This window comes from Benincasa hispida, chromosome 7 (assembly GCF_027475165.1).
Source record: "Benincasa hispida cultivar pf3 chromosome 7, pf3_genome.v1.1, whole genome shotgun sequence".
NCBI classification, from domain to species: domain Eukaryota; kingdom Viridiplantae; phylum Streptophyta; class Magnoliopsida; order Cucurbitales; family Cucurbitaceae; genus Benincasa; species Benincasa hispida.
Window position 1 is genome coordinate 25917781 of NC_143484.1, and position 25981 is coordinate 25943761.

A 25981-nucleotide genomic window follows, 5' to 3' on the forward strand; every position below is an offset into this window, starting at 1 on the left:
CGAATGTTCTTGAAATAGAAGTCTTGGAAGAGTCTTTATGTCTTCAATGGTCTTCTGTCTTGGGAGCCTTCTGCTTGTTGATGAATTCTCTCTGGGCTCTCTGATTGTAGAATTACTGACCCCCTATAAATGAAGATAGCGTCTCTATTTATAGAGTTCTTAGGTGGGCTTCATGGGTTTGAGCTTGGTTGAACCATGGGCCTAGCTCTTTGGGCCCAATTAGTTGGATTTGGGTTTGATTTGACATTTGGGTCAAATTCAACATATTTTTGGGTTTAGAGACTTTAACCCAAATAATAATACTATTAAATTGGACCAAGTTAATTTGATTCAATTCAACGGTCATGATGAAACCACATGGCATCATCGAAATTTATCTTTAACTTCAATTTGGGGCACATGTCAACTTCTAATTGGTCCCAAATTTAATATTTTGGAATTTCATCATTAATTTAGTAAACAATGTGGGAATTTGTGGTTGGTCCAAAATTTTTCCTTCAACAGGGATATCTAAAACAAAGGATATGGGATCTTTTTATATGGATGAAGCCCTATTGGGGTTTGTGCCCTAAAGTCTTGTGTCCAATAGTTTGTAAACAACTTTGTACGAACACTTGTGATGTATAACATAAATGATATTTACTTCACTACTTGACTTTGCACATTTAGATGTTTTTCATTTTACCACAAACCAATAAACTTAAAATCCGTGGCTATCTGTATGTAACTTAAGCATGTATGTGGTGACATACAAGTGGATCATGTCTTTAGTGATAACCAAAATGGTTTATAGTATATGGATATAGGAGAGAAACCTTATCTTGGTAACGCTACAGATGCGACCCGCTTTTTGAAATAGTCACAAGTGTTGTGACTTGTCACAGATGATCTGATCCTGATCATTCATGTAGGGAACATACGAGCGGGGGCGTCCTATACAAAGATTTTGTATAAGACCTGACCACGAAGTATTAACGTCTCGTTATATAACACCGTTCATAACTGAGACTTCACTTCACTAGAATGACCATAGGTAACATGACCTCAATCATGAGTGAGTTGGGAACTCTTGTCATTGAGGGCGGCCCTTTGATTTGCATGGGTGCAAGTGGCCAGAACGCCGACTCAAACTTACCATTTTTAGGATTCGTCTGATTTGGGAGCTGGGAACTTAGCTACACCAGATGGAATTCCCTCCTTGCCCGAGGTAGGGGCTAGTAGATAGATAGCTCCCTTAAGGGCTAATTCCAGGGCTTGAACGATGTGGCTCCATGCACCTTCTCATGGCCCTAGAGGTGTTCACACATAGTAGGACTATGTTGTATTATTCATTAGAGGGATCAGTGGTACTTAAGGAGGAAGATGTAATTATAAGGGCAAAACGGTAAATTGTCTTGCTGTAATTACGAGCATCTGTGAAGAGTCATCGTACTGATGATTGGTTATATCCAATGGACATAGAAATACATCTATGGCAAGAAGAGTTCAACTGTCGGTCTTTAGTGGAATGTCTGGTAGTTAACGGATAGGGGATATCGTGACTAAAGAGTTTAGTCAGCTATTCATGTACCGTTGGAGCTTCGAGTCATAGGTCCATAAGGTTCTCTTGGTAGCTTGATACAAGTTGAGAGTCAGTTTTTGGGTCAATTTGAAATGTTCAAATTGACAAGAGGGAGTTCAATTATATATGATATAATTGAACGGGTTAATTAAATATGATATAATTAACTTTATGTATGAGATACATTAATTTGGAGGAAATGGGATATAAATATGACTTATATCTAGTAGAGAAAAAAAATATTAAAATTAATATTTGATATTAATTTATAAGTTATGAATGTGATAAGTTCACATTAATTGGATGGTTTTAAAAGGAAATAGGAAGGCACCTCTTCGTTTAAAATAACGAACGAGTGCATTCTAAATAGCAGACAGTATGTTGATCTCGGTGTGTGCGGGTATTGTGAAAAAGATAGTGTCATCGTTTAGAAAATCAATGCCTATACGATAAGACTGCACGATCGCTTACATATACGATATTGCTAAGCGATCGCATACCAATTACACCGTCGTGCGCTATTGTCTAAACGATCGTTTACCTTTTTTCTAAGCGATTGTTTAGCTCTCGGTATTTACTAAACAATCGTATAGACGATCGCTTAGTTTTTTCTACGCGATCATTTTGGACGATCGCTCACCCTTTTCCTACACGATCGTTTACCTTTTCCTACAAGATCGTATAGACGATCGCTTACTTTTACTACACGATCGTATACTTTACCTAAATGATCAAGCATATTATCTATGCGATAGACGACCACATCTCCTACTTGCTTGATCGTTGTGTACGGTCGCTCTTCCTCCTTCCCTCTACCAAATCCGAACAAAGCCCACACTTCAGATTTTCACTCCAAAAATACAGAGGACTCTAAGTGGTGTTGTTTTCTCTGATTTCTTCTGTCTAAGTGGTGACTGTTCGAGGTAGACGGTTGGGCTTCAGACTCGCTGTGAAGAAGAAATCTTAATCTAGTATGATTTCTTGATCCATTTTGCATCATGAAAGTATGTTTGAATGTATATGCGGTAATTCTGTCACAATGAATTGGAAAGATCCACTTCCGCTCGTAGGTACTCTTGATTAAGAGTTCCTTCAAGCCCATCCCCCTTCTTCAAAATTAACGATGTGAGATTCGAATCCCACGTCTTGCCAAAACCCCAACAATCCCCTACAATCTCAATTTTTGTATTCCCATATGTTTTCCATAGTCCTCATCACATATTGAAAAGCCTCTCCATTCACCTTTTTATTCATTAGCACCTTTGCTACACAACAAATCAATGCTCGCTCCTCATCAAAAAGGATGTTGTCATCCTTAGTCATGAAGGATATTGTCTTCATCTTCAGTTAATGACAGTTTCTTCCATATCTCTGATAGCTTCTTCATCCTTCCTGCAATCATACGACTAAGTTTCAACTGAGTTCCGTTTCCCGATTCTCAGAAAGAGAGAGCACTCTCAAATAGAGTGAAAAGGAAGACCCTTATAAAAAGGGGGTTAGCATGAAATTCTCTCAATAAGTTCAAACAAGAAGAAAAAATATGAGGTTGTTTTGTTAAGCATTTTTCAGTAATTATCTTGGTCAATCTCCATTGAAGAGTTGTGCATGCTTTATAGGAGGGATTTGTGAGCTTTTCTTTTTTGTTTTTTAAGGGGAAAAATGAGATGAATTATTCTTAAGCATCATAAATTCTTGTACTCCTCATCCCAACTATCTTATGGAACATGCATCAGTAGTAAAGAACTGGACTAGACATAGTCTGTACTTGGTGAACCGGTATAAACTGAGTGTCATCTCTCTTTCTTTATACTTGTTTTTATTATCGTTCTTGTTGCCTAGAAGCTTAAATTGGTTTATCTATTCTTTTAAGCTTATGATTTCCAAATTATGTACTCAACTATATTTAAACTCAAACCATATATCGAGATGCTTAAATAATATATATTGTTATGATTGGTTGATTAATTTAGATTGATGTAGTGTTCAAAACATTGATGAGAAACAATTTAAAAATATCTGACCTAGCTATGTAGTGGATCAAAATCATGAATTACACAAAGACTTTGATGATTACAAACTCACAACTTACCAAACAATTTTATTATATCTTTATATGATTACACATTTTATTAAACTAAAAGGATAAAATATCATGATATTATAAATTTAATTAAAATGAGAAATTAGTTAACAATGAAAATCTAGCAAACACCCCTTAGTTTCATTTCTTCTTTTTTGATGCCGTTTCTTTCTCCATATGTTCAAATAAGCTTCCATCATAAACAGCCTTCACAGTTTCCTTTTTAAGTAAACCATTCTCATCTTTGCAAAGACTGTATAGAGTTGTCCATTCTGTCCATGCAGCAACCCTAATTACAATAACAAATACCAAAGGAAAATAATTAAATTAATTAGCATTTCTTTATGCCATCATATAAATTTAAATTTTATACTCTTTGACCTCTAAAAGGGTACTCTTTTTTTTTCACTTTCATCCTTATAATTCATGATTTGGAATCTCATTGTTCAATTCATAATGGATTTCAAATGAATTCCACTGTTTAGTACTGCAAGAATACTGTAGGAAATAAAATGATTTTAAAATTCGAAGTGATTTCAAATCATGTTTTACTTTAAAAACTTTCCTTACTAAAATGCTCGGCTTTGCAAGATTTCATAGAATTTGAAAGTAAATTACTTAATTAACCTTGTCAAATTCCAATTTCCAATTAATACATCATAATTAAAAGCCTATATTAGTCAATTCTTAACTTTATTTTCTTTTTTAATTACCATCCAAATACATTCATTTCAAATATTTCTCGTTCTAAACAAAGTGATTAATTTTAAATCATTTTTTGAATTTCAAATCGTAGGATTTAAATTCATTTCTTAAATTTTCTTGAATCCGTACGGAGGGTTATTCAATCAAAAAAAAATAGAGGAAACTATAGGTGGGTGAAAAATAGTTGTAGGACGATTTTTGAGATTTAAAACAGACTATAGTGAATAAATTGAAGCTTTTAAAACTATAAGAATCAAATTTTGGCATTAAGTCAAAAGGACTAACTTAAGCTTTTTTAAATCATAAGGATCCAATTGAAAGTTTGTTCAAACTACAAAGACATTTGTGATCTAAAAGGATGCAATATAACTCATAATATCATTTACATTAATTTATTACATAGATGCTAATTAGGAATATAACAAATAAATAGACCTCATCGGATAACAATTTCGTTATGTTTTTAGTTTTTGAATATTACTCTAAAACAAAAAAGGACGTTTGAATTTTGTAGTCATATTTGAAAAACAATAATAAAGTTTATGGAAAATATCAACTTATAAACCTAAACTTTGAGGATTGTATCAATAATTCAAATCTTAAACTAATAATTGTATCAATTTAGGCCTAAACCTTTGTAATTGTGTATCAATTTATACCCTCCTCTACATTTTATTCGATCAATATCGTATGAAATTTATAATTTGAATCAATTAAACTCCTAATTTGCATATGATAATCTATTAAGACCCTATCATTATGATTATCTTTGAAAATCATCCATGCATTAATCCTCAAAGTCGTGAATGTCAGTTCACAAAATGGACGATTATAGTAAATGCATGAATGACTCTAAAAGAAAATTCTGATTAAAAGTCTAAATTAATTCATTTTTCAAAGTCTAATAGTATAATTGATATCATTATAAGTTTCACACGAGATTTTTTCAAATAAAATGTAAGGAAATGTGTAAATTGACACAAGTACGAAAATTCAGGGTTCAAATTGATATGAGGTATAAATTTTGATACAACTTTTCTAAAACTTAGAGGTATAAATTGACATTTTTCCTAAAGTTTAAAAAACCAACTTTTCAAAAACATTTTTAAAAACTAAGTAAATGAAAATTAGTAGTATAAACTTAATTTTCAAAAACCAAACGACTAACCAACGAAACGAAGTCATGATCTTATCATCAAGTTTGGAACTTAGATTTTAGAGGATAAATGATACATACATGGTAGATAGATATTAAGAATTAAAATAATGTGTTATAATCCTAATCAAAGAAATAAATTTAAGTTAAGAGTTAGGGAAAAACAAACCATCCTTTGTAGTCTTTAGGCTCTCTATTTGACTTGAGAAGGGCTTTAAGTTCTTCTTGTGTTAAGGCATCTGGGTTGCTTAGGGCATGCTTCTTGAATATTTCTTCAAATTTCTCACTAACAAATCTGCCATTCCAAATCACAAATTAGCAACTAAGGATTTAATTAAAATTTCTTTTTAAGTCCTCCAAAGTCCTCTATTTGCTCCTTGTCCTTAAATTTTCAAAATGTTTATTTTTCTTAGGTTAAACTATGAATCTAGTCTCTATATTTTAGAAAAAGTTATGTTTTTGTCCCTAACCATTTATAATTAGAATTTAATTCCTACACTTTTAATAAAGCTTCATAAATAATTCATATGATAAGGACTATTTATAACGGGGTTCATCAAGCCATAAGGACTATTTATCACATTTAATCAAACAATAAAGACTGAATAATTCTATTTTTAATACGATATGAACTAAACTCTAACTTTTTCTGAACTATAGAAATCAAATTTTTAATTTAATCATTTGGATCCTCATCACTCATTCACCAATGGTTTAATCGACGTAATGTCTTTTCATTCCAATACATGTACGTATCGACGTGTACACATATTCAAAGTTAGGTATCCATACAACAACAAAATATACCAAAATGCCCAACTTTTTTTAACTTAAAGGATTTGAAAACAAAAAATAGAATTTAGAAAATTTCCTTTTCTTCGAAGGGATTAAAGAACTAATATTCTTAAAAATTTGAGTGAAAGTAACAACCTATTAGAAATAGCTGTTACTTTTGGCTAAAAAGTTGAAAACTTGAGTACTTGGAAGCAATTAGTCATAAAGAAGGAGGACTTAAAAGCAAAGTTTGATGCATAAAATATTAATTATTAAAGCCTATATATATATATATATATATATAATATACCTTCCTTCAGAATCATATACACCAGAATCACTTCCATGTTTGGAAAGTTGAATGTTCTTTATCTCAATTGGGAACAGAAAATTAGGAAACTTCCCCTGTAAAATAAAGCATATGTATGAATACCACATAAATAAAAAGGTTTTATTCAAATTATTTTATTTGGGATTTCTGTTATTTGAAAAAACAAATTATTATTTTATTTGGGTTTTCTGTCATATTTGAAAAAAAAAATGTATTTTTTTGCTTATTTTAAAGAAAAAACCAGATAGAAAATATTAACAAAATTCCTTGAAAACTACTTCTTACCCATGTTTTCAAAAATTAAATTGTAAAAACTAAAGATTTTGAAAAACTGGTTTTTTTAATAAGCTTAATTTTTAAATACCAAAAATAAAAATTTAAAATATTTTGAGAAGCATTTAAAAAAATGGACGTACTTATTAAAAATAGAAATAAAGGAGAAAGGTTAGTACTTTTTTGAAACAGAAAAAGAGTTGGTACTAGAAAATCATAAACTTGACAAATTAAAAATAAATAGAGTTTTTAAATAAAGAAAAATTAGTCAATTTATTTATAAATATAACAAAATTTTATTATCTATAAGTGATAGACTGCGATAGACATATATCCGTTGTAGTTTATCACTGATGGACATTAATATCTTATTATGTTTGAAAATATTTTTAACAGGTTTACCATTTAAAATAATTATCATTTTTATTTTCTATTTTAAAAGATATTAAAAGAAGAACACGACAGTTTTGTCACTATTTTTTTTTATCCATTTAATTCAGTCAGCCAAACCCAAATAATCCTCTCCATGTTTCTTATACTTATCCCTTCCACTAATATATATCTTTATTTGATAAATTTTCACAAATCAATTCTATTTATTAATGTTTCATAATTCAAATTTCCCATTTTTTAAAATTTGTTAAACAACATATGAGAATTAAATTTAAAAAAACAAAAAAAAGGAAATTGTAGTTACTCCCAATTAGTAATGAATTCAAAATAAAATATTTTATTAGTCAATAATTTCGTTTTTAAAAATTAAGTATATTTTCTCCTTATTTTTATAATGATAAATACAATAGTCGAATTCTTAACCAAATTTTAAAAACAAAAGCAAAATTTTAAAAGTTACTTTTTTTAGTTTTTAAATTTTGGTTTGGTTTCCTGGATAAAAAGTAATAACAAAAGAAGAAATTTGAAATTTGAAGGTAGAAGTAGTATCTATAGACATAATTTTCAAAAACAAAAATAAAAAACAAAATGTTTACTGAACGAGATCTTTGTTTTTTGTTTTGAAAATTAAGTCTATCGACACTATTTCTACCTCTAAATTTCATCTTTTGTTATCTATTTTTCACCAACAGTTTAAAAAATCAAGTAAAATAAAAAAAGTAGCTTTCAAATTTTATTTATTTTTTTTTTTTTAGAATTTAGCTAAGAATTCAATCATTATACTTAAAAAATATAAATTCTTATAAAAAAAATGTGAATGAAATAGACTTAATTTTCAAAAATAAAAATCAAATACCAAATGATTACCAAATATAATCTAAATAGTTACCAAAACGAACATTAAAATATATAAAAATCAAAGTCGTATGTATATATATAAGTTTTGATATTTTCATATTGTTAAGGCCAAACATTCTTTTAGAAGATTTCGAAACTTCCGCAATCATCAATTTCTCCAAAAACTTGTTGTGTGTACCTTTCAGTTTCTCCCTGTCATTATTTGGTTATTTGTAGTTTTTTTTTTCTTTTTATGTATTTCTTTTTAGTATTATTGTGGCAATAATTACTCAAAATATCTCTTTATGGATAGAGAATCATCTCTCCATTGGTAACCATCATCTCTATAAGAATTTGTGAACAAAATTTTAAACTCATTGATAAATAGTATGGGGTCCATTACCAATATTTAAAACCTAAAATTAAGAATTAGGTTAAAAGCCTTCGTATTCTACTTCATCCCGTTTACTTTTAATTCTTCGTATATTTAGTTTATGTAATTTCAATAATTTTTAAATTTAGTTGTCAAAAATAATTTTTCTCAAAATTACTTAATACATCAGAAAAATATTATGGAAATATATTTTCAAAATTTATAATTTGAATGTTAATAGAAACTTTCTTTATGAGAACAATTTCTATTTCTTAAAATTTATTGTCAATACAAAAATTAAAAGGGAAAGAAACCTTCGGTGAGGAAGGCCAAAAGTGAATAAGTCAATAAGCCAATAAGGAAATAATTAGATGTAGCCTAACTACATCTACTCTTATACTCCTCTTTTTTTTACTCACGCAATTTTTTTAAAAAAAAAATTTGTGCCATGTGATATAATCTCATTGGGTGTTGGTCGGACTACACAAGATATGGATGCAGTTCGACTATACCTAAATTTTTTTTAAGTCAATAATTACTATCACAAAAGTTGATGGTTCGATCTTTACTTAAAATAGTTGAACTATGTGTGTGTGGGAGAGAGGTGTGCAAAAAGGCCTATTAAGACCTTTGAAATTTTGAAGAATTTAATTCTCGAACAATGTACCAATGACTTTACTTTCATGGAGGATAGAAATCCAATCCTACCTCTCTCTCTCACCTAATTAATTAAATTATTTAACCACTTGGTTAGGCTTTATGGGTTTCTAGCAATAAACATAAACCAATAATTAGAAAGAAAAAGGTTTTCTTTGCCTTAATGTTGTTATTAATTGATTATTAGGTAAGGGGAAATATAAATAACAACTATTTTACCATTTTGAATCATAAAAAATTCCTATGAATTATATATATAAATATAGAATGGAAATTATTAACCCAAATAAACTATGGTTCCTTAAATTTTAAACTACTTCAAGGATCCTAACTAACTAAAGATAACAAATTGTTTATTATTGACACTCCAACCTATAATTACCACTCTAGCCTTCTAGATGTGTTTAATTTTCAATTTTTCCCAATCTTACTCAGCTCTTCCCTCTAATATTGCACATTAATATACATTTAATGCATCAATTATTCATCCTTTAATGGGAAACCAAAATAATTAATTTTTTTAATGTTAAAATTATTAAATAGGCAAACACATATCACCATATCTTAATAAAGCCCTAGCTTCAAATTCCCGATCTCATATTTGGGGCATAATAAGATATTAAAAAAAAAAATTTACAAACATGCACATAATTGAATTTATAACTTCAAAGAAGATAATAGATGTTTCGGTCTAGTGAGAAATTTATAGACAATAAAAAAAAGTTAAATTATAAGTTTAGTTTTAACTTTCAAGTGTGTATAAAGTCTTTGAACTTAATTACCAACTTTTTTTAAAAAAATAAATTTCTAACCTTTCAATTTGGACCGCGTCCAATAATTCTTCGATATATTCGACATTTTTTAAAATCTAAATTTATGACTATTAGTTTTAAAAAGAATATCAAATATTATTTAGATCCTACTTTATCTTAATAAAATTCACAAGTTTATTAGACTCAAATTTAAAAATTCAAGACTCCATTTGATAACTATTTTGTTTTTAAAAATTAAGCACATTTTCTCTGATTTACTTTTTTTTAGTATCATAGTTAAATTCTTAGCCAAATTTCAAAGAAGAAAACGAAATTTAAAGATAAAAATAGTGTTTATAATCTTTTTTTAAAAAAATCAAATAATACCAAATTAGACCTTAAAGTTAAGAAACCTATTAATCAATGGACTAAAAAGTTATATAAAAAAAAGAAAAAAAAAACTTAGCGTGGGAATCAAAGTAACTAAAAATTAAAAGCAAGATAAAGGAATATAATAAATCATCAAGAAAAAGTACAAGAATATGAAAACATGACACACATTTACAAAACAGAATTAGATTCTTTCTTTTTTTCTTTTTTTTTTCCCCATAATAATAATAATAATAATAATAATTAAAAAAAAAAATTGGAGAGGAAAGTAGAGGAATTAATTTAATTTACCGGTCGGGTTTTTGAGCTGAGTCCAACGTTAATAAAAACAGCACTAAGAGTGGACAAAAGCAAATTTGCCCCAATTGCTCGAAACCCTTTGAACGTTTCCCATGGATAAACGACGCCGTCTTTGTTCCTATCAAAGAACGCCACGTGTTTCTGCAGCACGTTCTTCTGGTTCTCGCCTGCGCCTGCGTACAACCAAAACCCATGGCTAACCCATTAATTCAAAATTTTACCGCTACAGAAATGCAATTTCCAGAAATTATGGGGGTGGTTTTGCGAATTACTTTCTCCGCTGGGGCTTGAGGACATATTATTCTTCTTCGACAATTCAGCCATGGATGAAAAAGAAGATGAAGAAGAAGATTTCGGAGGGGCCTTTTTGTAATTTTGGTTTGGGAGTAAAACGGTGCGTTTAGAGAGGGTTTCAGAAGGATCTTCTCGTTTTCGTTTGGAAGAGAATGGAACCGTGAGGCGCCGTTTTATACTGACGTTTTTGAACATGTGGGAACTGTATCGGTCCTCTTTTATCCACGTGTCGCCTTATCATTCGATTTTCTTTTTTCTTTTTTATTTTTTATTATCATGTTTTTTTTTAAAAAAAAAAATCTCTAACTAACATAACATACCTTTTTTGCCCTACCAAATCATAACTTTTGAAAAACGTAAATTAAAATTCATGACCTTTAATTGGGAGTGTTCATGGGTTCGGTTGAATTGGATTGAGTTAGATTTAGTTAAAGAATTTCTAGACCCAATTCAATTATTCGGGTTATGAATTTCTTCGACACAAATAACCTTTATTAAAAAATAACCCAATCTAACCCAACTATGAAATATTTAGGTTGGGTTGGGTTGGGTTGGTTCAAGTTAATTGGGTCATTTATTTAAAATTTTGTTCTAAAAAGAAGCAAAACGTAAATATGTAATAATCTAATTTAATTATTTTCACATATTGAATTAAAATTAACAAGTCAATTTCAATTTATATAATGAAAATTTTCTTTCTAAAGTGTTAAAAAACTACTTTTTAGAGTTGTTAAAGAATAAATTACTAAAAAAATATTGAAAGTAAATAAAATTAAAATCAATATATGTATAAATAATTGTGTTATAAGTAACAAATATATATATATATATATATATATATTTCAAAGTTAATAATAAATTCGGGTTGATTTGAGTTAGTTTGGATTATATTAGGTGAACTCATAAGCTAAACCAACCCATAAAATTTTAATTTATTCACCCAATCCAATCTAACCTAAATGAGTTGATAACCCAACCTAAATGGGTTGATCGATTTTTTTGAGTGGTTTTTTGAACACCACTACTTTTAATTAGGATTTTGGGGAATAGCTTTTTTTCCTTTTATCTTTTTTTCCCCCCGTTTTTTATTAGTTTTGAAGCATTATGTAGTGGCTAAATTATAATTTTAATTTTTCAAAGTCTCTGTTTAAGTTTTAGAAATTTTGAAACATATATATAATCATTTTTATTATCTTTATTTTGTTTTCTATAAATTGATTGCGTAAATTCAAATATGCTAATAAACGTATTTCTACTACTAGATTTGGGTCCAAAACTTTATTTCGGGAGAGCAACAAATTCTTATAAATTAAAAGTTATTAGTAGATGAACTTTTAGGTATGTGTCTATAAACTTATCTAATAGGTTTTTAAATCTTCGATTGTGTCTAATAGATTCTGATAATTTAGTTTATGTATCTAATAAGTCTTTTAAATATTTGAAAATGTTAAAAAATACATAAACATTATATATTTGACATAAAATTTTACTATGTTTAATACATCTTATTGTACATTTTCTAAAGTTACAAGTTTAAAAATTTAAGGTTCAATTATTAGATTTAAATTAAATTTTACATCTAATAAAGTAGGTAGTTTTTTTTTTAAAAAAATGAATGCTTCTAAGATTTATTAAATACCATTCTTTTTTAGACATATTAAGTATAAAATTGGATGTTGATAGATTTATTAGACACTTTTTAAACATAAAATAAAAAGATTGGGACATAATAAACATAATTTAAAAACTTAGGCACTGGGATTCTGATTTATTAAGTAAAAAAATTATTAAAAAAAGGATTAACCGATTAAATAAATAAATATTGATATATAATTATGCACCTCAATAGAAGTAAGTTTTAAATGAATGACAATTAACTTTACTTTTATTTTTTGAAGTCGAAAGTTCGATCTCATCATTATAAGAATTTGGGTCTTTTTCGATGGTGAAAGTCGTCGACATAAGCTGAAAAAGCAGTTAGGAAAGATTTTTCCAACGGTCAGAAAGTTGTCGACAACAGCGTCGGGAAAGCTTCATTAGGGAAACCTTCTCCGACGATATGGAAGTCGTGTCGTAGGAGAAAAAACTATCTCGACTTACAGGATGGGACTTTTCTCCCGACCCTAAAGAAAACCATCGGGAGAAAGGGACAACCCCTGACAGTCCACCATCAGGATTGAAAGGTTATCCCGACGGTGTAGAAGTCGTCGGGATAATTTAATATAGCTCGACGATGCAGGTGCTCGGGCGATTATACTTTCGCCCGATGGTGACTAGGCACCGTCAAGAGATATTAATATCGCCTAACGGTTAGAGTACCGTCAGGCTATGGTCCTTTACCCTGATGGTCTCTAGCCACCGTCAGGATATCCTTTAAATCCCGACAGTGACTGGTCACTGTCGGGATTTCTTTTCCCGACCCCTAGGACCGTCGGAGGATATCTTTTAGCGTCGGAATTATATATTTAATCAAATGTCATATACCTATTTGAATCTTTTATTTTATTTTTTTAGATATTTTTTTTCAAATGTCATACATGTTTGAATCTTACAAATATCAATCAAACTAAATTAAGATTGTCAAAATCAAGTGAATGTCTATAATAGATAGTAAATAATATATAGAAAGCACGTTTGAATCTACAACCTTAATCCAAGAGTTACTATAACATCCACAATTCCTTAATCCAAATCATAACATCCACAATTTCTTAATCCAAAAAAACATTACATGATAACAAAGTACATAATGGGAGATGCATCTACAACCTTAATCCGCAATTCTTAAATCCAAGATAACATTAACATCTACAACATAAATATGCTTGCTGGGAGATGCATATTCAACAAAAATCTTCAGATACCTGAAAAAGAAACTTTTAATTTATATTACAAAAAGAAACTCTTTTTATACCAATAATCTTTCAAAACGAATTTAATATAGATTTAAAAACAATTTTATTTTTTTTTTTTTAAAAAAAAGGATTTAAAATTACTTGAGGGTGTCTCACATGGTTCCAATGTGAATTCATCCCTAAATGCAATATAATATTCAAAGATGAAAGAACCACTTTTTATTTTTCTTCTTCTTCCTCCTCTTTTAGAAAAAGTATACATAAAGTGGACGAGTAATGTGGGAGTAAATATTATTTAGCAAAATAATACATCTAACACAATAATTACTTTTGTAATGTTTAGAAACTAAAATGATTCTTTTAGAAAATTAAGAGGCTATAATTAAAAAATTTAAAAGTTCAGGAAAAGAAATATTCACTTTTTAAAATTACAAAGAAAAACTATGCATTAAAATTGACTGTTCACAAGAGGTTTCCGGAGAAACGTGTTTCGTGGAGTTGAACTTAAGTTGGTGTTGATGTTGGAGTTGATTTGATGCGATGTGGTTCGATCTCTATTACTTGATCCTCTGATTCTTTCTCAGTTGGGTGAATATGCTTGACTTGGAGAAGGAAAGCACCGAACGTTCTTGAAGTAGAAGTCTTGGAAGCTTGGAGTAGAACTCTTAGAAGAGTATTTGTGTCTTCAAAGGTCTTCTGCCTTATAGGAGTGTAGCTTCAAGAGTCTTGGAAGCTTAAAGTATAAGTTTTTGAAGAGTATTTGTGTCTTCAAATGTCTTATGCCTTATAGGAGTGCAGCTTCAGGAGTCTTGGAAGCTTGAAGTAGAAGTGTTGGAAGAGTATTTGTATCTTCAAAGGTCTTCTGCCTTATAGGAGTGTAGCTTCAGGAGTCTTGGAAGCTTGAAATAGAAGTCTTGGAAGAGTATTTGTATCTTCAAAGGTCTTCTGCCTTATAGAAGTGTAGCTTCAGAAGTCTTGGAAGCTTGAAGTAGAAGTCTTGGCAGAGTCTTTGTGTCTTCAAAGGTCTTCTGCCTTATAGGAGTGCAGCTTCAGGAGTCTTGGAAGCTTTAAGTAGAAGTCTTGAAAGAGTCTTTGTAACTTCAAAGTTCTTTTGCCTTATAGGAGTGCAGCTTCAGAAGTCTTGGGAGTCCTCTGCTTGTTAGTGAATTCTCTCTGGGTCTTCTAGGTGTAGAAAATGCTGCTCTTATAAATGAAGAGAACTTCTCTATTTATAGAGTTCTCAGGTGGGCTTCATGGGCTTGGTTGGTCCATGGGCCTGACCCTTGGGCCTAATTAGTTGGTTTTGGGTTTGATCTGGAATTTGGGTCCAATTTAATTTTTTTTTGTTTGTAGTTTGGACTTTAAGCCCAAATAGTAATATCAAATTGGACCAATTTAATCTCATCTGATTCATCTGCGTGACATCATCGAAAGTCGTTAATTTAGCAAACGACGTGGTGACTTGTGATTGGTCCAAAATTTCTCATTCAACAAATGCCCTCTTTTCGAGATTTATGCACGTATATGGGTGGATGAATCTCGAAAAAATGTAATTTGAGATCAAAGTATGATTTTTTACTCTTTTAATTTGGTGCATCATTATGATCAAAAAATGAGAATTTAGCTCAAAATTTTGATTTGAAATCTTGTTCGTTTGACACACTTTCGCTAAGTAAACTTTAATTTGAACTAAAGTAGGATTTATGTTCCACTTTAATTGCAAATTTAATTTAACTTAATTCGAATTCAGAAAAGAATTTGGGGTGAAATTGAATCTTGATCAATTTTGGTTTGAGATAAAAATTTGGGATATGCTCAATTTTACTTGGAAATGAGTATAGAAACTAAGGTTGATTTAAATTTGAGATAAAATTTGGAATATAACCAAATTTTGACTCGGCATTTTATTCATAACTCAATATCAAGGTTAACTATTTGAATATTGATAAAATTTGGGATATGGCCAAATTTTAATTTGGGACGGATTTGACATTTATCTCACCCGATTTGGCTGGCTTGAATTTAGAATAAAAATTTGGATTAGAAGCTTTAGATTGAGATTTGGAATAACAGTTGATTTTAATTCCAATTTGAATGGAATATGAATTTGAACTTAAATGGAAGAGATTTTGTAAAGCCAACGTATTGGAAGACAACCTTACTAGCGAGATCAGGCCATTACCAGCGATACCAAGCCATTATCAGCGAGATCAGGCCATTACCAGTTATACCAAACCATTACCAGTGAGATCAGGCCATTACCAGCGATACCAAGCCATTACTAGTGAAATCAGGCCATTACCAGCGATACCAAGCTGTTACTAGCGAGATCAGGCCATTACCAGCGATACCAAACCATTATCAGTGAGATTAGGCCATTACCAGCGATACCAAGCCATTACTAGCGATACCAGGTCATTACCAGCGATACCCTACCAACTTCATGGTGATACCCTACCAACTTCACCAGTTACTTAATTTGAGAATCGAATTCGATTCGTTTAACAGCTGAAGAAGGAATGATACTCTGCTGTCGGAGACAAGATGAAAAAGGGGACGAAAAAGAGTGTAGAAACGTAGAAGATCTACATCTTCAAGGTGCTGAAGCAAGTTCATCCAAACATCGGTATTTCCAGCAAGGCCATGGGTATCATGAACAGCTTCATCAACAATATCTGCGAGAATTGGCCAAACACGTTTTCTCTGAAGGCACCAAGGCGGTGACTAAGTTCACGGGTTCCTCTCCTTTCATAATCTTCTGTTTACAGTGCTTGCAATTAGCACGTGAAGTTTGTTGGAGAGAGCGAGATTTTAAGCAAGAAAATGGGAGATAGCGAGGGTGGAGAGGGCGAGATTTTAGGAGAGAGCGACAATAAAGAGAACGAGATCGTGGGAGAGAGTGAGATTGTGAGCGAGAAAGTGGGAGAGAGCGAGAGTGAAGAGAGAGAGATTTTAGGAGAGAGCGACATGGAGAGAGCGAGATCGTGGGAGAGAGCAAGATTGTGAGCAAGAAAGTGGGAGAGAACGAGAGTGGAGAGAGCGACACTAGAAAGAGCGAGATCGTGGGAGAGAGTGAGATTGTGAGCGAGAAAGTGGGAGAGAGCGAGAGTGAAGAGAGAGAGATTTTAGGAGAGAGCGACATGGAGAGAGCGAGATCGTGGGAGAGAGCAAGATTGTGAGCAAGAAAGTGGGAGAGAACGAGAGTGGAGAGAGCGACACTAGAAGAGCGAGATTCTCTTTTTCTATTATTATTATTATTATTATTATTTTATTAATAATTTTTTTTCTTTTTTTTTTTTCCCCTTAAGCAGCCGTCTGCTTTGTGGCTAGCGATACCAACCTTACCAAGATTTCCTTCTCCATATTGTTGGCTTATGCCAGATTCTCTCAAGTCTTAAGCTCAAAACTCCTCGCCGTTGAATTTGGGGATTCAAAACTCCACCATGACCTCTAATTCAGGCAGCCTCCAATCGAGTATGATCTTTTTTTGTTGACTCTTAACTAATTTCAACAAGAATTGGAGTTCTACAATAAAATAAACAGTATTTAATTCGAGTAACCCGTGATTTTATCAGATTCCAACTGATTAGTAGAAAAAAATCCCATCGAACTTAGCTATATAAATACTGGCAGGACGCATGCTCTTCTTCATCTTGTAGTGTGATCTCCTTCGTTCTTACGTCCTTTGCTGTTTGAATTGTGATTCTCTTTTGATCTTACGTTCTTTACATCCTTTGTCAATCGGACTCGGATTGCAAATCAGCCTTGCATTGTAGTAGGAAGCTATAAGTGAGGAGAAGGGAGAAAGAAGGAAAGATGGGGAATTAGGGTTTCCCTTCCTTTTTTGTTTTCATATATATATATATATATATATATATTATTACTACTATTATTATTTTATATACTAACTTGCCCCCTACTATTTTTTTTTTTTTTTTGTAGGAGTTATGGTGCAACCAAAGAAGCACAAGAAAACAAGTTTTTTTTTAATCTCATCGACCCGTCTTTGGTGGTGCGCTCGTGTATCCTGATCGTCATGGGAGGGGCCCCACAAAGGCTTACAACTCTCCCATTCGATCACCCTAAGTGGATCCCGAAAAGGTCTACTTTGTAGCACCGTTCGTACATCCTGATCATCATGGGAGGGTCCCCGCAAAGGCTTACAACTCTCCCATTCGATCACCCTAGATGGATCCCAAAAAGGTCTACTTTGTAGCACCATTCGTACATCCTGTTTGTCATGGGAGAGGCCCTGTAAAGGCTTACAACTCTCCTATTCGATCACCCTAAGGAGGATCTCGGAAAGGTCTATCTTGTAGCGCCACTTATGTATCCTGATCGTCATGGGAGGGGCCCTGTAAAGGCTTATAACTCTCCCATTCGATCACTCTAGGGAGGATCTCGGAAAGGTCTATCTTGTAGCGCCGTTCGTGTATACTGATTGTCATGGGAAGGGGCCCCGCAAAGGCATACAACTCTCCCATTCAATCACCCTAGGGAGGATCCTCTAAAGGCTTACCTTGTTATGTTACTCCTTGATCAAAATTGAAGATAAAGGAAATATGCCATTGAGTATTTGAAGATGAGATGGATATGCCATCAAACCTTGAAAATGAGAAGAATGTGCCATCAAGATTTTGAACGTAGTCAGGTTGGCTAGAGTCGATCTCGCATACAAGGCGGATCCAGACGGACCGGAGTTGTCCTCGCATATGAGGTGGAGCCGGATGGACTAGAGTTGTCCTCGCATATGAGGTAGAGCTGGACAAACCAAACTTGATCTCAGATATGAGGTGGAACCACACCCACATATTTTAGAGGAAAAGAAGCTACACCAATTTTGGAGAAGGGGTGAAGTTGTACCAATATTTTGGAGAGGAAATGAAACCGCACCACGACTTTGAAGATGGAGTGAAGCCGCATCATCAGTTTGGAGATGAAGTGAAACCGTATCATCAGTTCGGAGATGAAATGAAGCCACGTCACGACTTTGAAGATGAAGTGAAGTCGCACCAACATTTTGGAGAGGAAACGAAATCGCACCACGACTTTGGAGATAAAGCGAAACTACGCCAACATTTTGGAGATAAAGTGAAGCCACGCTATTAGTTTGGAGATGAAACAAAACCATGCCACAACTTGAAGATGAAGTGAAGTCACGTCATTAGTTTGGAGATGAAGCGAAGCTGCGTCATGATTTTGTAATCCGAGTCATTGAAGATGGAGTCGAGCCATGCACACCAACCTTAAACTTGAAGATGGAGAAACATCGAGGGGACCTTCGCATTTGAGTTTGACAAAGCATCGGCAAATCCTCTGCATTTGAGTTTGATGAAGCATCAATGAATCTTCACATTGAGCTCGACTTCGTGACTTTAAGCGTGAAGATGGCATCGTAAAACCTCCAGACTTGAGCATGAAGATAAAGCATCGATGAAGCCTCTAAACTTGAAGATGGAGGAACATCAATGAAGCCTTTGAACTTGAAGATTGAAGAGCATCGAAGTTTGATTTTAAAGAGGAAGCGAAGCGCATTCTAAGTATGTGCCTTTTATTTATTGTGCTGGCTCCTTACGAGGGATGAACATCTTCAATCCATTATGTTGCCCCCAATAGGGATGAACATCTTCAATCTGGAGTGTCATTCTTTAACGAGGATGATCAACATCAATCTTGTAGTATACTTAGATTGTGGTACCTTTTCTGATGGTCTTAAATTTCTTTAAGTTTCCTTCGTATCTTTAAAGAAAAGGATCAAATCATGATGTAGTTCAAGTTTTTTTCTCTTTTTTTTTTTTTAACTGGACTGAATTTGAAGTTTCTTTCAAGCTGCTTACATACCCTTCTTAATGATAGGGATCAAGTCATAATGTAGTTCAAAGAGATTTTTTTTTCTTTTTATGCGCGACTGAACTTAAATTTCTTTAAGTTGCCTACGTACCCTTTATAATGAAAGGGATCAAATTGTAACGTAGTTCATACAAAGGTTTTTTTCTAGGCCGTTCACATTTTAAGCTCATGCGAACTAGGAGCATCATGCAGTTTAGGTTCTTGCGATGAGGAGCTTCTTCATTTAAACTTCAGAAGCTCTTATTTCTTCATGGTTTTGATCATCCTCTTCATTTGTACGATTCATCAATATGATGAGTTTTGGTTTCACTATCAAGAAACCTTCTGTACTTATGTCAACAGAAAATTTCCTCTTCATGCGTGAAGGGACACGACTGTGAATCTTTTGGCCGTTGTTTTTTCATAGAATGACGCCGCCTTCAAGATTTTCATCCTTTCTTTATGTTGATCGCTTGTTGCTTGAGACGATCAAAAGCAGATATTCAAGGTCGATCTTTCTTTGATGTGGATATAATTAGCCTTTAAGAATGAAGTTTGAGCAGAAGTAGTCATTGGACATTGGTCTTCTTCTCCTACCGTGGCCATACTCAATCTTTGAAAGACTAAAGATCGAGCACTTGAAGGCTTAATATGATCGAAGGCAGAAGTTCTTTGCTTCATTTCCTCTGAGTCTTTGACTTCTTCAGTAGTCACATGATTGTCATCGGCTTCCACTATGCTGACAGTGTGACATGCAATAACTTCTGATACTTTCTCTGGATGATTATTGAGAAAGCTTCTTAGGAGAAATTCTACCGAAGTTGTCGGCCGTCAAAATTGAGGGAAGTCTTTGTCTTCTTTCTTAGCAGGCTTAGGCTTTCGTGTCATCTTTTTGTCTTTCTTTTTATGAGTCTTATTTCTTCTTCTATAGCTTCGATAAGAACGCGACTCTTTTTGGGTGAAGTTTGATTGTATTCTCTTTCGATGAGTCACTACTATCCACCCTTCATTGTCATCTTCAACAAGCTCATCTTTCTTTTCGGAATTTTTTGTTTGAATCTCTTGTTGGAACCAAACAACTATAGGCTCGAATTCTCCAAACAGGATTGGACTTTGTCTTTGAGCATGGGACACAGACAGTATTGGAACATTTGAAGTCATCGCTACTGTAGCGTGATTTGAATTCATCCAAATCTAGCTCAATCTTCTTTTCACGAGCCAACTTCATAATTCGTTCCTTCAGCACGAAGCACCTTTCAACTGGGTGACTAATGACTCGATGATACTTGCAGTAGTTAGGATCATCTATTTTTCCTTATTGTTCTGGCCGCTTGCATTCCGGTAGCTGAATAAGTTGCTTCTCTAGTAGTTGCTTCAACATATCTGCCACATCAGAGTCAGGGAATGGATAAACCTTCTCTTGTCGTTCTTTAAGAGTTGGACGACGATTCTCGCCCTCATTGTGCCTTCTTTCAAATTTTGTTTGTTTTCCTTTGGAGGAAAATTTCAGCGGGGTCACATGAACGACCATAGATTCTTTTGTGGTACTACCCACGATCTTTTCAGTGCCTTTGCATCATTTTTGTATTTTCTCCCTTCAGAGACTAGGAAATATTTAGTTCCTCTATTGGCAATACTCAGCTTCATATCATGAGCGCGTGTTGCCAGCTTCTCAAACGTACGAGGTTTTATCCCTTGTAGGATATAGAGAAGCTCCCAGTGCATTCCTTGAGTGCACATCTCCACTGCAGATAATTCAGTAAGTCTATCTTTGCAATCAAGACTTAAAGCTCTCCATCAGTTGATGTAATCGATGACTGTCCCTCCCTTCTACTGTTTGGTGTTTGTCAGTTCCATCATGCTAATAATACGCCTTGTACTGTAGAAGCGATTCAGGAACTCCCTTTCTAGTTGTTCCCAACTGTCAATCACTTCTGGCTCCAAATCAGTATACCAATCGAAAGCATTTCCTTTCAAGGTACGGATGAACTGTTTGACTAGCTGGTCTTCTCTGTTCCTGCATTTTCACAGGTTTCAATGAAGTGTGAAACTTATTGTTTTGGATTTCCTTTTCCATCGAACTGCTAGAACTTTGGAGTTTGATACCCAGCTGGCATTTTGAGGTTGTCGATTCTCTTGGTGTATGGCTTGGAGTACATAAAGTAGCTTTGCAACTGTCCTTCGTACTGAGCTCTTATGGAGTTTGTGATCATATCCTGAAGCTATTGAACTGACAGGGAGGCAACAGAGGTGGATTGTGGTGGCTGACTTTCCTGCAAGACAGTCTTGCCTTTGTCATTGACTTTTGTAGTTGAGGATTGACTTGATTCAACAGTATTTCGAGCCTGTATCTGATCTCTTAAAGCAGTGATTTCATGATCTCGCTCCTCTACAGCCTTCATTAGGAGGTTTATCTTTACCTTCATCTCTACCATGGTCGACTCAGTCGTTACATCAGTCATCATGACAGATACTACATCAAGGTGTGATTATTTCTCTGATAGATCAGTAGTTGAAGCATAGTTGTTGAACAAGGAATTTTTTCTGATGACGATCTCGCCTTTAGGAGATTCCATCAGGTGGTCCCAGATTTCCTCCGTGATGACAGAGCTTATGTAAGTGTTGCTTGCAATGGTAGCTTTGGATGCAACTTTCTTTAGTGCCATTTTTAGATTTGTTAGACTTGGATGACGAGAGAGAGATGAGAGGTAGAGACGTCCCACTGGGCGTGCCAATTTGTTCACACGTGGTTTTCGAAGAAACGTATTTCGTAGAGTTGAACTTAAGTTGATTTGATGCGATTGATTCGATCTCTAATACTTGATCCTTTGATTCTCTCTCAGTTGGGTGAATATGCTTGACTTGGAGAAGGAAAGCACCAAACTTTCTTGAAGTAGAAGTCTTGGAAGCTTGGAGTAGAAGTCTTGGAAGAGTATTTGTGTCTTGGCCTTATAGGAGTGCAGCTTCAGAAGTCTTGGAAGCTTAAAGTAGAAGTCTTGGAAGAGTATTTGTGTCTTCAAAGGTCTTCTACCTTATAAGAGTGCAGCTTCAGGAGTCTTGGAAGCATGAAGTAGAAGTCTTGGAAGAGTATTTGTATCTTCAAAGGTCTTCTGCCTTATAGGAGTGCAGTTTCAGGAGTCTTAGATGCTTGAAGTAGAAGTCTTGGAAGAGTATTTGTATCTTCAAAGGTCTTCTACCTTATAGAAGTGCAGCTTTAGGAGTCTTGGAAGATTATTTGTGTCTTCAAAGTTCTTCTGCCTTATAGGAGTGTAGCTTTAGGAGTCTTGAAAGCTTGAAGTAGAAGTCTTGGAAGAGTATTTGTATCTTCAAAGGTCTTCTGCCTTATAGGAGTGCAGCTTCAGGAGTCTTGGAAGCTTGAAGTAGAAGCATTGGAAGAGTATTTGTATCTTCAAAGGACTTTTGTCATATAGGAGTGCAGTTTCAGGAATCTTGAGAGTCCTCTGCTTGTTACTGAATTCTCTCTGGGTCTTCTGGGTGTAGAAAATGTTGCCCTTACAAATGAAAAGAACTTTTCTATTTATAGAGTTCTCAGGTGGGCTTCGTGGGCTTGGTTGGTCCATGGGCCTGACCCTTGGGCCCAATTAGTTGGTTTTGGGCCTAATCTGGAATTTGGGTCCAATTCAACTTTTTTTGTAGTTTGGACTTTAAGTCCAAATAGTTATATCAAATTGGACCAATTTAATCTCATCTGATTCATCTGCGTGACGTCATCGAAAATTGTCTTCAATTCAATTCGGGACATGTGTCAACTTCTAATTGGACCCAAAGTCAATGATTTAGAAATTCGTCGTTAATTTAGCAAACGACGTGGTGACTTGTGATTGGTCCAAAATTTCTCATTCAACATTGACATTTTTACATTAAAGTTCAATTACTTAATTAAATTAAAAGGCAAATGACAAGTTTGTCTTTTTTTAAAAAAAAGAAAACTTCTATAGTACTGTAATTTAAAGAATATTTAATAAGTCTCTAAATTTTTCGATTTTATATCCAATTGCTTAAGTTAAATTTATCAATAGGTTATACACAAGTTTAAAAAGTAGTGTTAATAAGCATAAAAAATTGAAAAGTGGTACTAATGTTCAAAAAAAAATTGATGTATATTTTTTTAAAAATAATTAATGCATGAGATGAGTAACAAATGTCCTCAAGATTCAAATATAAACTAATTGTTGATCAATAAACGTAATTTATAGTATGTTTCAGAGTGATTCTAAAATAGTTAAAATTACTGATGATATTTTCAATATTATTTTGAAACATATTTTTAATCCTTCAAAGTCAATTAAATTACTTTTAGTTTAATTAAATTACCTTTATTTTAATTAAAAGTGAAGTCACATCTTCCATATTTCCCATGAATTTGTTGTAGTTGTTCACTTTGTCATTTATTTATTTTTTATTCTTCTCTAGAGCATATATGATAAAGTGAATAAGTATGTAATTATTCATTGAACTTTGCATTTTGGGGTAGCATGATTAACTCTAACTCCAAATAACCTTTAATTTATTTATATTTAGAAAGAACCAATATCACCATGTTCTTAATTTTTTATTGTTTAATGGATGTTTTATATGTTGTTTCTTAATTTTTTATTTTCTGTTTTTAAACTTAAATTTATAAATACTACTTTTACGACATTGGGTTGTTTTATATACTTTTAAATTTAAGCCAATTTTATAAAAATAAAACAATGTAGTTTTCAACAACAACAACAACAACAATAATAATAATAATAATAATAATAATAATAATAATAATAATATTATTATTATTATTATTATTGGCTAAGGTAGAATTCAAATTTAATTTTAGAAAATATGAATGTTTACACGTTAAGCCAATGATTATAAATGAGTATTGTATTTATGTGTAGCCGATAATGAAAGAAACTAGTGGTGTTGTAAAATTGAGGAGCACAATAGAAACTCAGATCTGGAGAAACTATAATATAATATTAATAAATAAATAAAATAAAATATCAAAATATAAGAAATTATGTAAATAGAAAATATAGAAAATGGAAATTTGAAATGGATTTTCTCACCAATGTATGTGTCTACAAAGAAATCCACAAATGACCATTAATTATATAGATTTGGCAAGTAGGATGTGGCACATTTAACACTAAGCATGGGTTGTTGTATGACATATGGTCAACACATGGGATAATAGAGAAATAACACATTGTATTTGGACACTAAGATGGGCATCTAATTTATACATTTCCTATGATATTTGTAATACTCCCCCTTAGATATCCATTAAATATATAAAATATGTCTCATTAAAACCTTACTAGGAAAAACCAAAAGGGAAACAAACCCTAGTGAAGGAAAAAAAAAATATTTCATATGATTTATACTCCTAAAAGAATACAATATATTTGCTCCACCTCATGAAACATCACTTAAGTTCTATGAGTCGTTGCATTCCAATATTGTGTACCAATTTTTTAAAAATTGTGATTGGTAATGTTTTATAAATAAGTCTGTCAGGTTATCATTTGAACAAATTTATTGTACAATGATCTTGTCATTTTCTTCAAGATCATAAGTGTAGAAAAGCTTGGGTAACATGTAGTGTTGTTTTTCATATAATATCGTTGGACGATTTTTTTTCTAGAATTCAAACGATATGTTCCACGAATGTAGCGAGTCATTAATCTTAGCCATATATATTCTCGACTTGTCTCCTGAGTTGCAAGAATTTCAGCAAGATTTGAAGAAGTAGCCATTATAGTCTGTGTTCATTAGGTGCTATAGCAGTTCCTTCACATGTGAACAGATAACTTGTTTGAGATCTAGTTTTGTGTGAATCAGATAAATATCTAGAATTTGCATAACCAACTTGTTCAAAATTTGATTTATTTGAATAAAATAAACTCATATCAGCCGTTCTTTGGAGATAACTAAGTATATGCATAAATCATCAATATATACCGTTATAAGAGCAAACTTGACTGTGATTTTTTTATAAAAACACATGGACATATTAAATTGTTTTTATATCATTCTTTCAACAAATATCCATCAAGGCAACTGTACCACATTCATCCTGATTGTTTCAATTCATATAGTGATCTTTGTAACTTTATTGAATACAATTCTAGAGAACTTGATTTATACGTTTCAGGTATCTTAAATCTTTCTTAGATTTTCATATTAATGTCATTATCAAGAGATCCATATAATTATGTTGTGACTACATCCATAAAATGCATGTCCAGACATTTATACACAGTCAGACCAATTAAATAAAATATCTTAGTGTAATTGCATCCACCACCGGAGAATATGTCTCCTCATAATCAATGTAAGGTCTTTATGAAAAGCCTCGTGCAACTAGTCTTGCTTTATATCTTGTGACCACATTATTTTCATTTCTTTTTTCACAAAT

General features: G+C 32.6%; 1 protein-coding gene across 1 annotated transcript; it reads right to left on the minus strand.

The window, feature by feature from the left end:
* Positions 1-3623: 3623 nt before the first annotated feature.
* On the minus strand, positions 3624-11035 carry LOC150035067 (putative peroxygenase 4). Its single transcript, XM_090315790.1, has 5 exons — positions 10855-11035; positions 10574-10755; positions 6587-6681; positions 5672-5797; positions 3624-3930 (listed from the first exon to the last, which is right to left on the minus strand). Exons 1-5 carry the CDS (start codon positions 10904-10906, stop codon positions 3783-3785), a joined length of 603 nt encoding a protein of 200 aa, XP_090171916.1. The 5' UTR covers positions 10907-11035; the 3' UTR covers positions 3624-3782.
* Positions 11036-25981: the final 14946 nt, after the last annotated feature.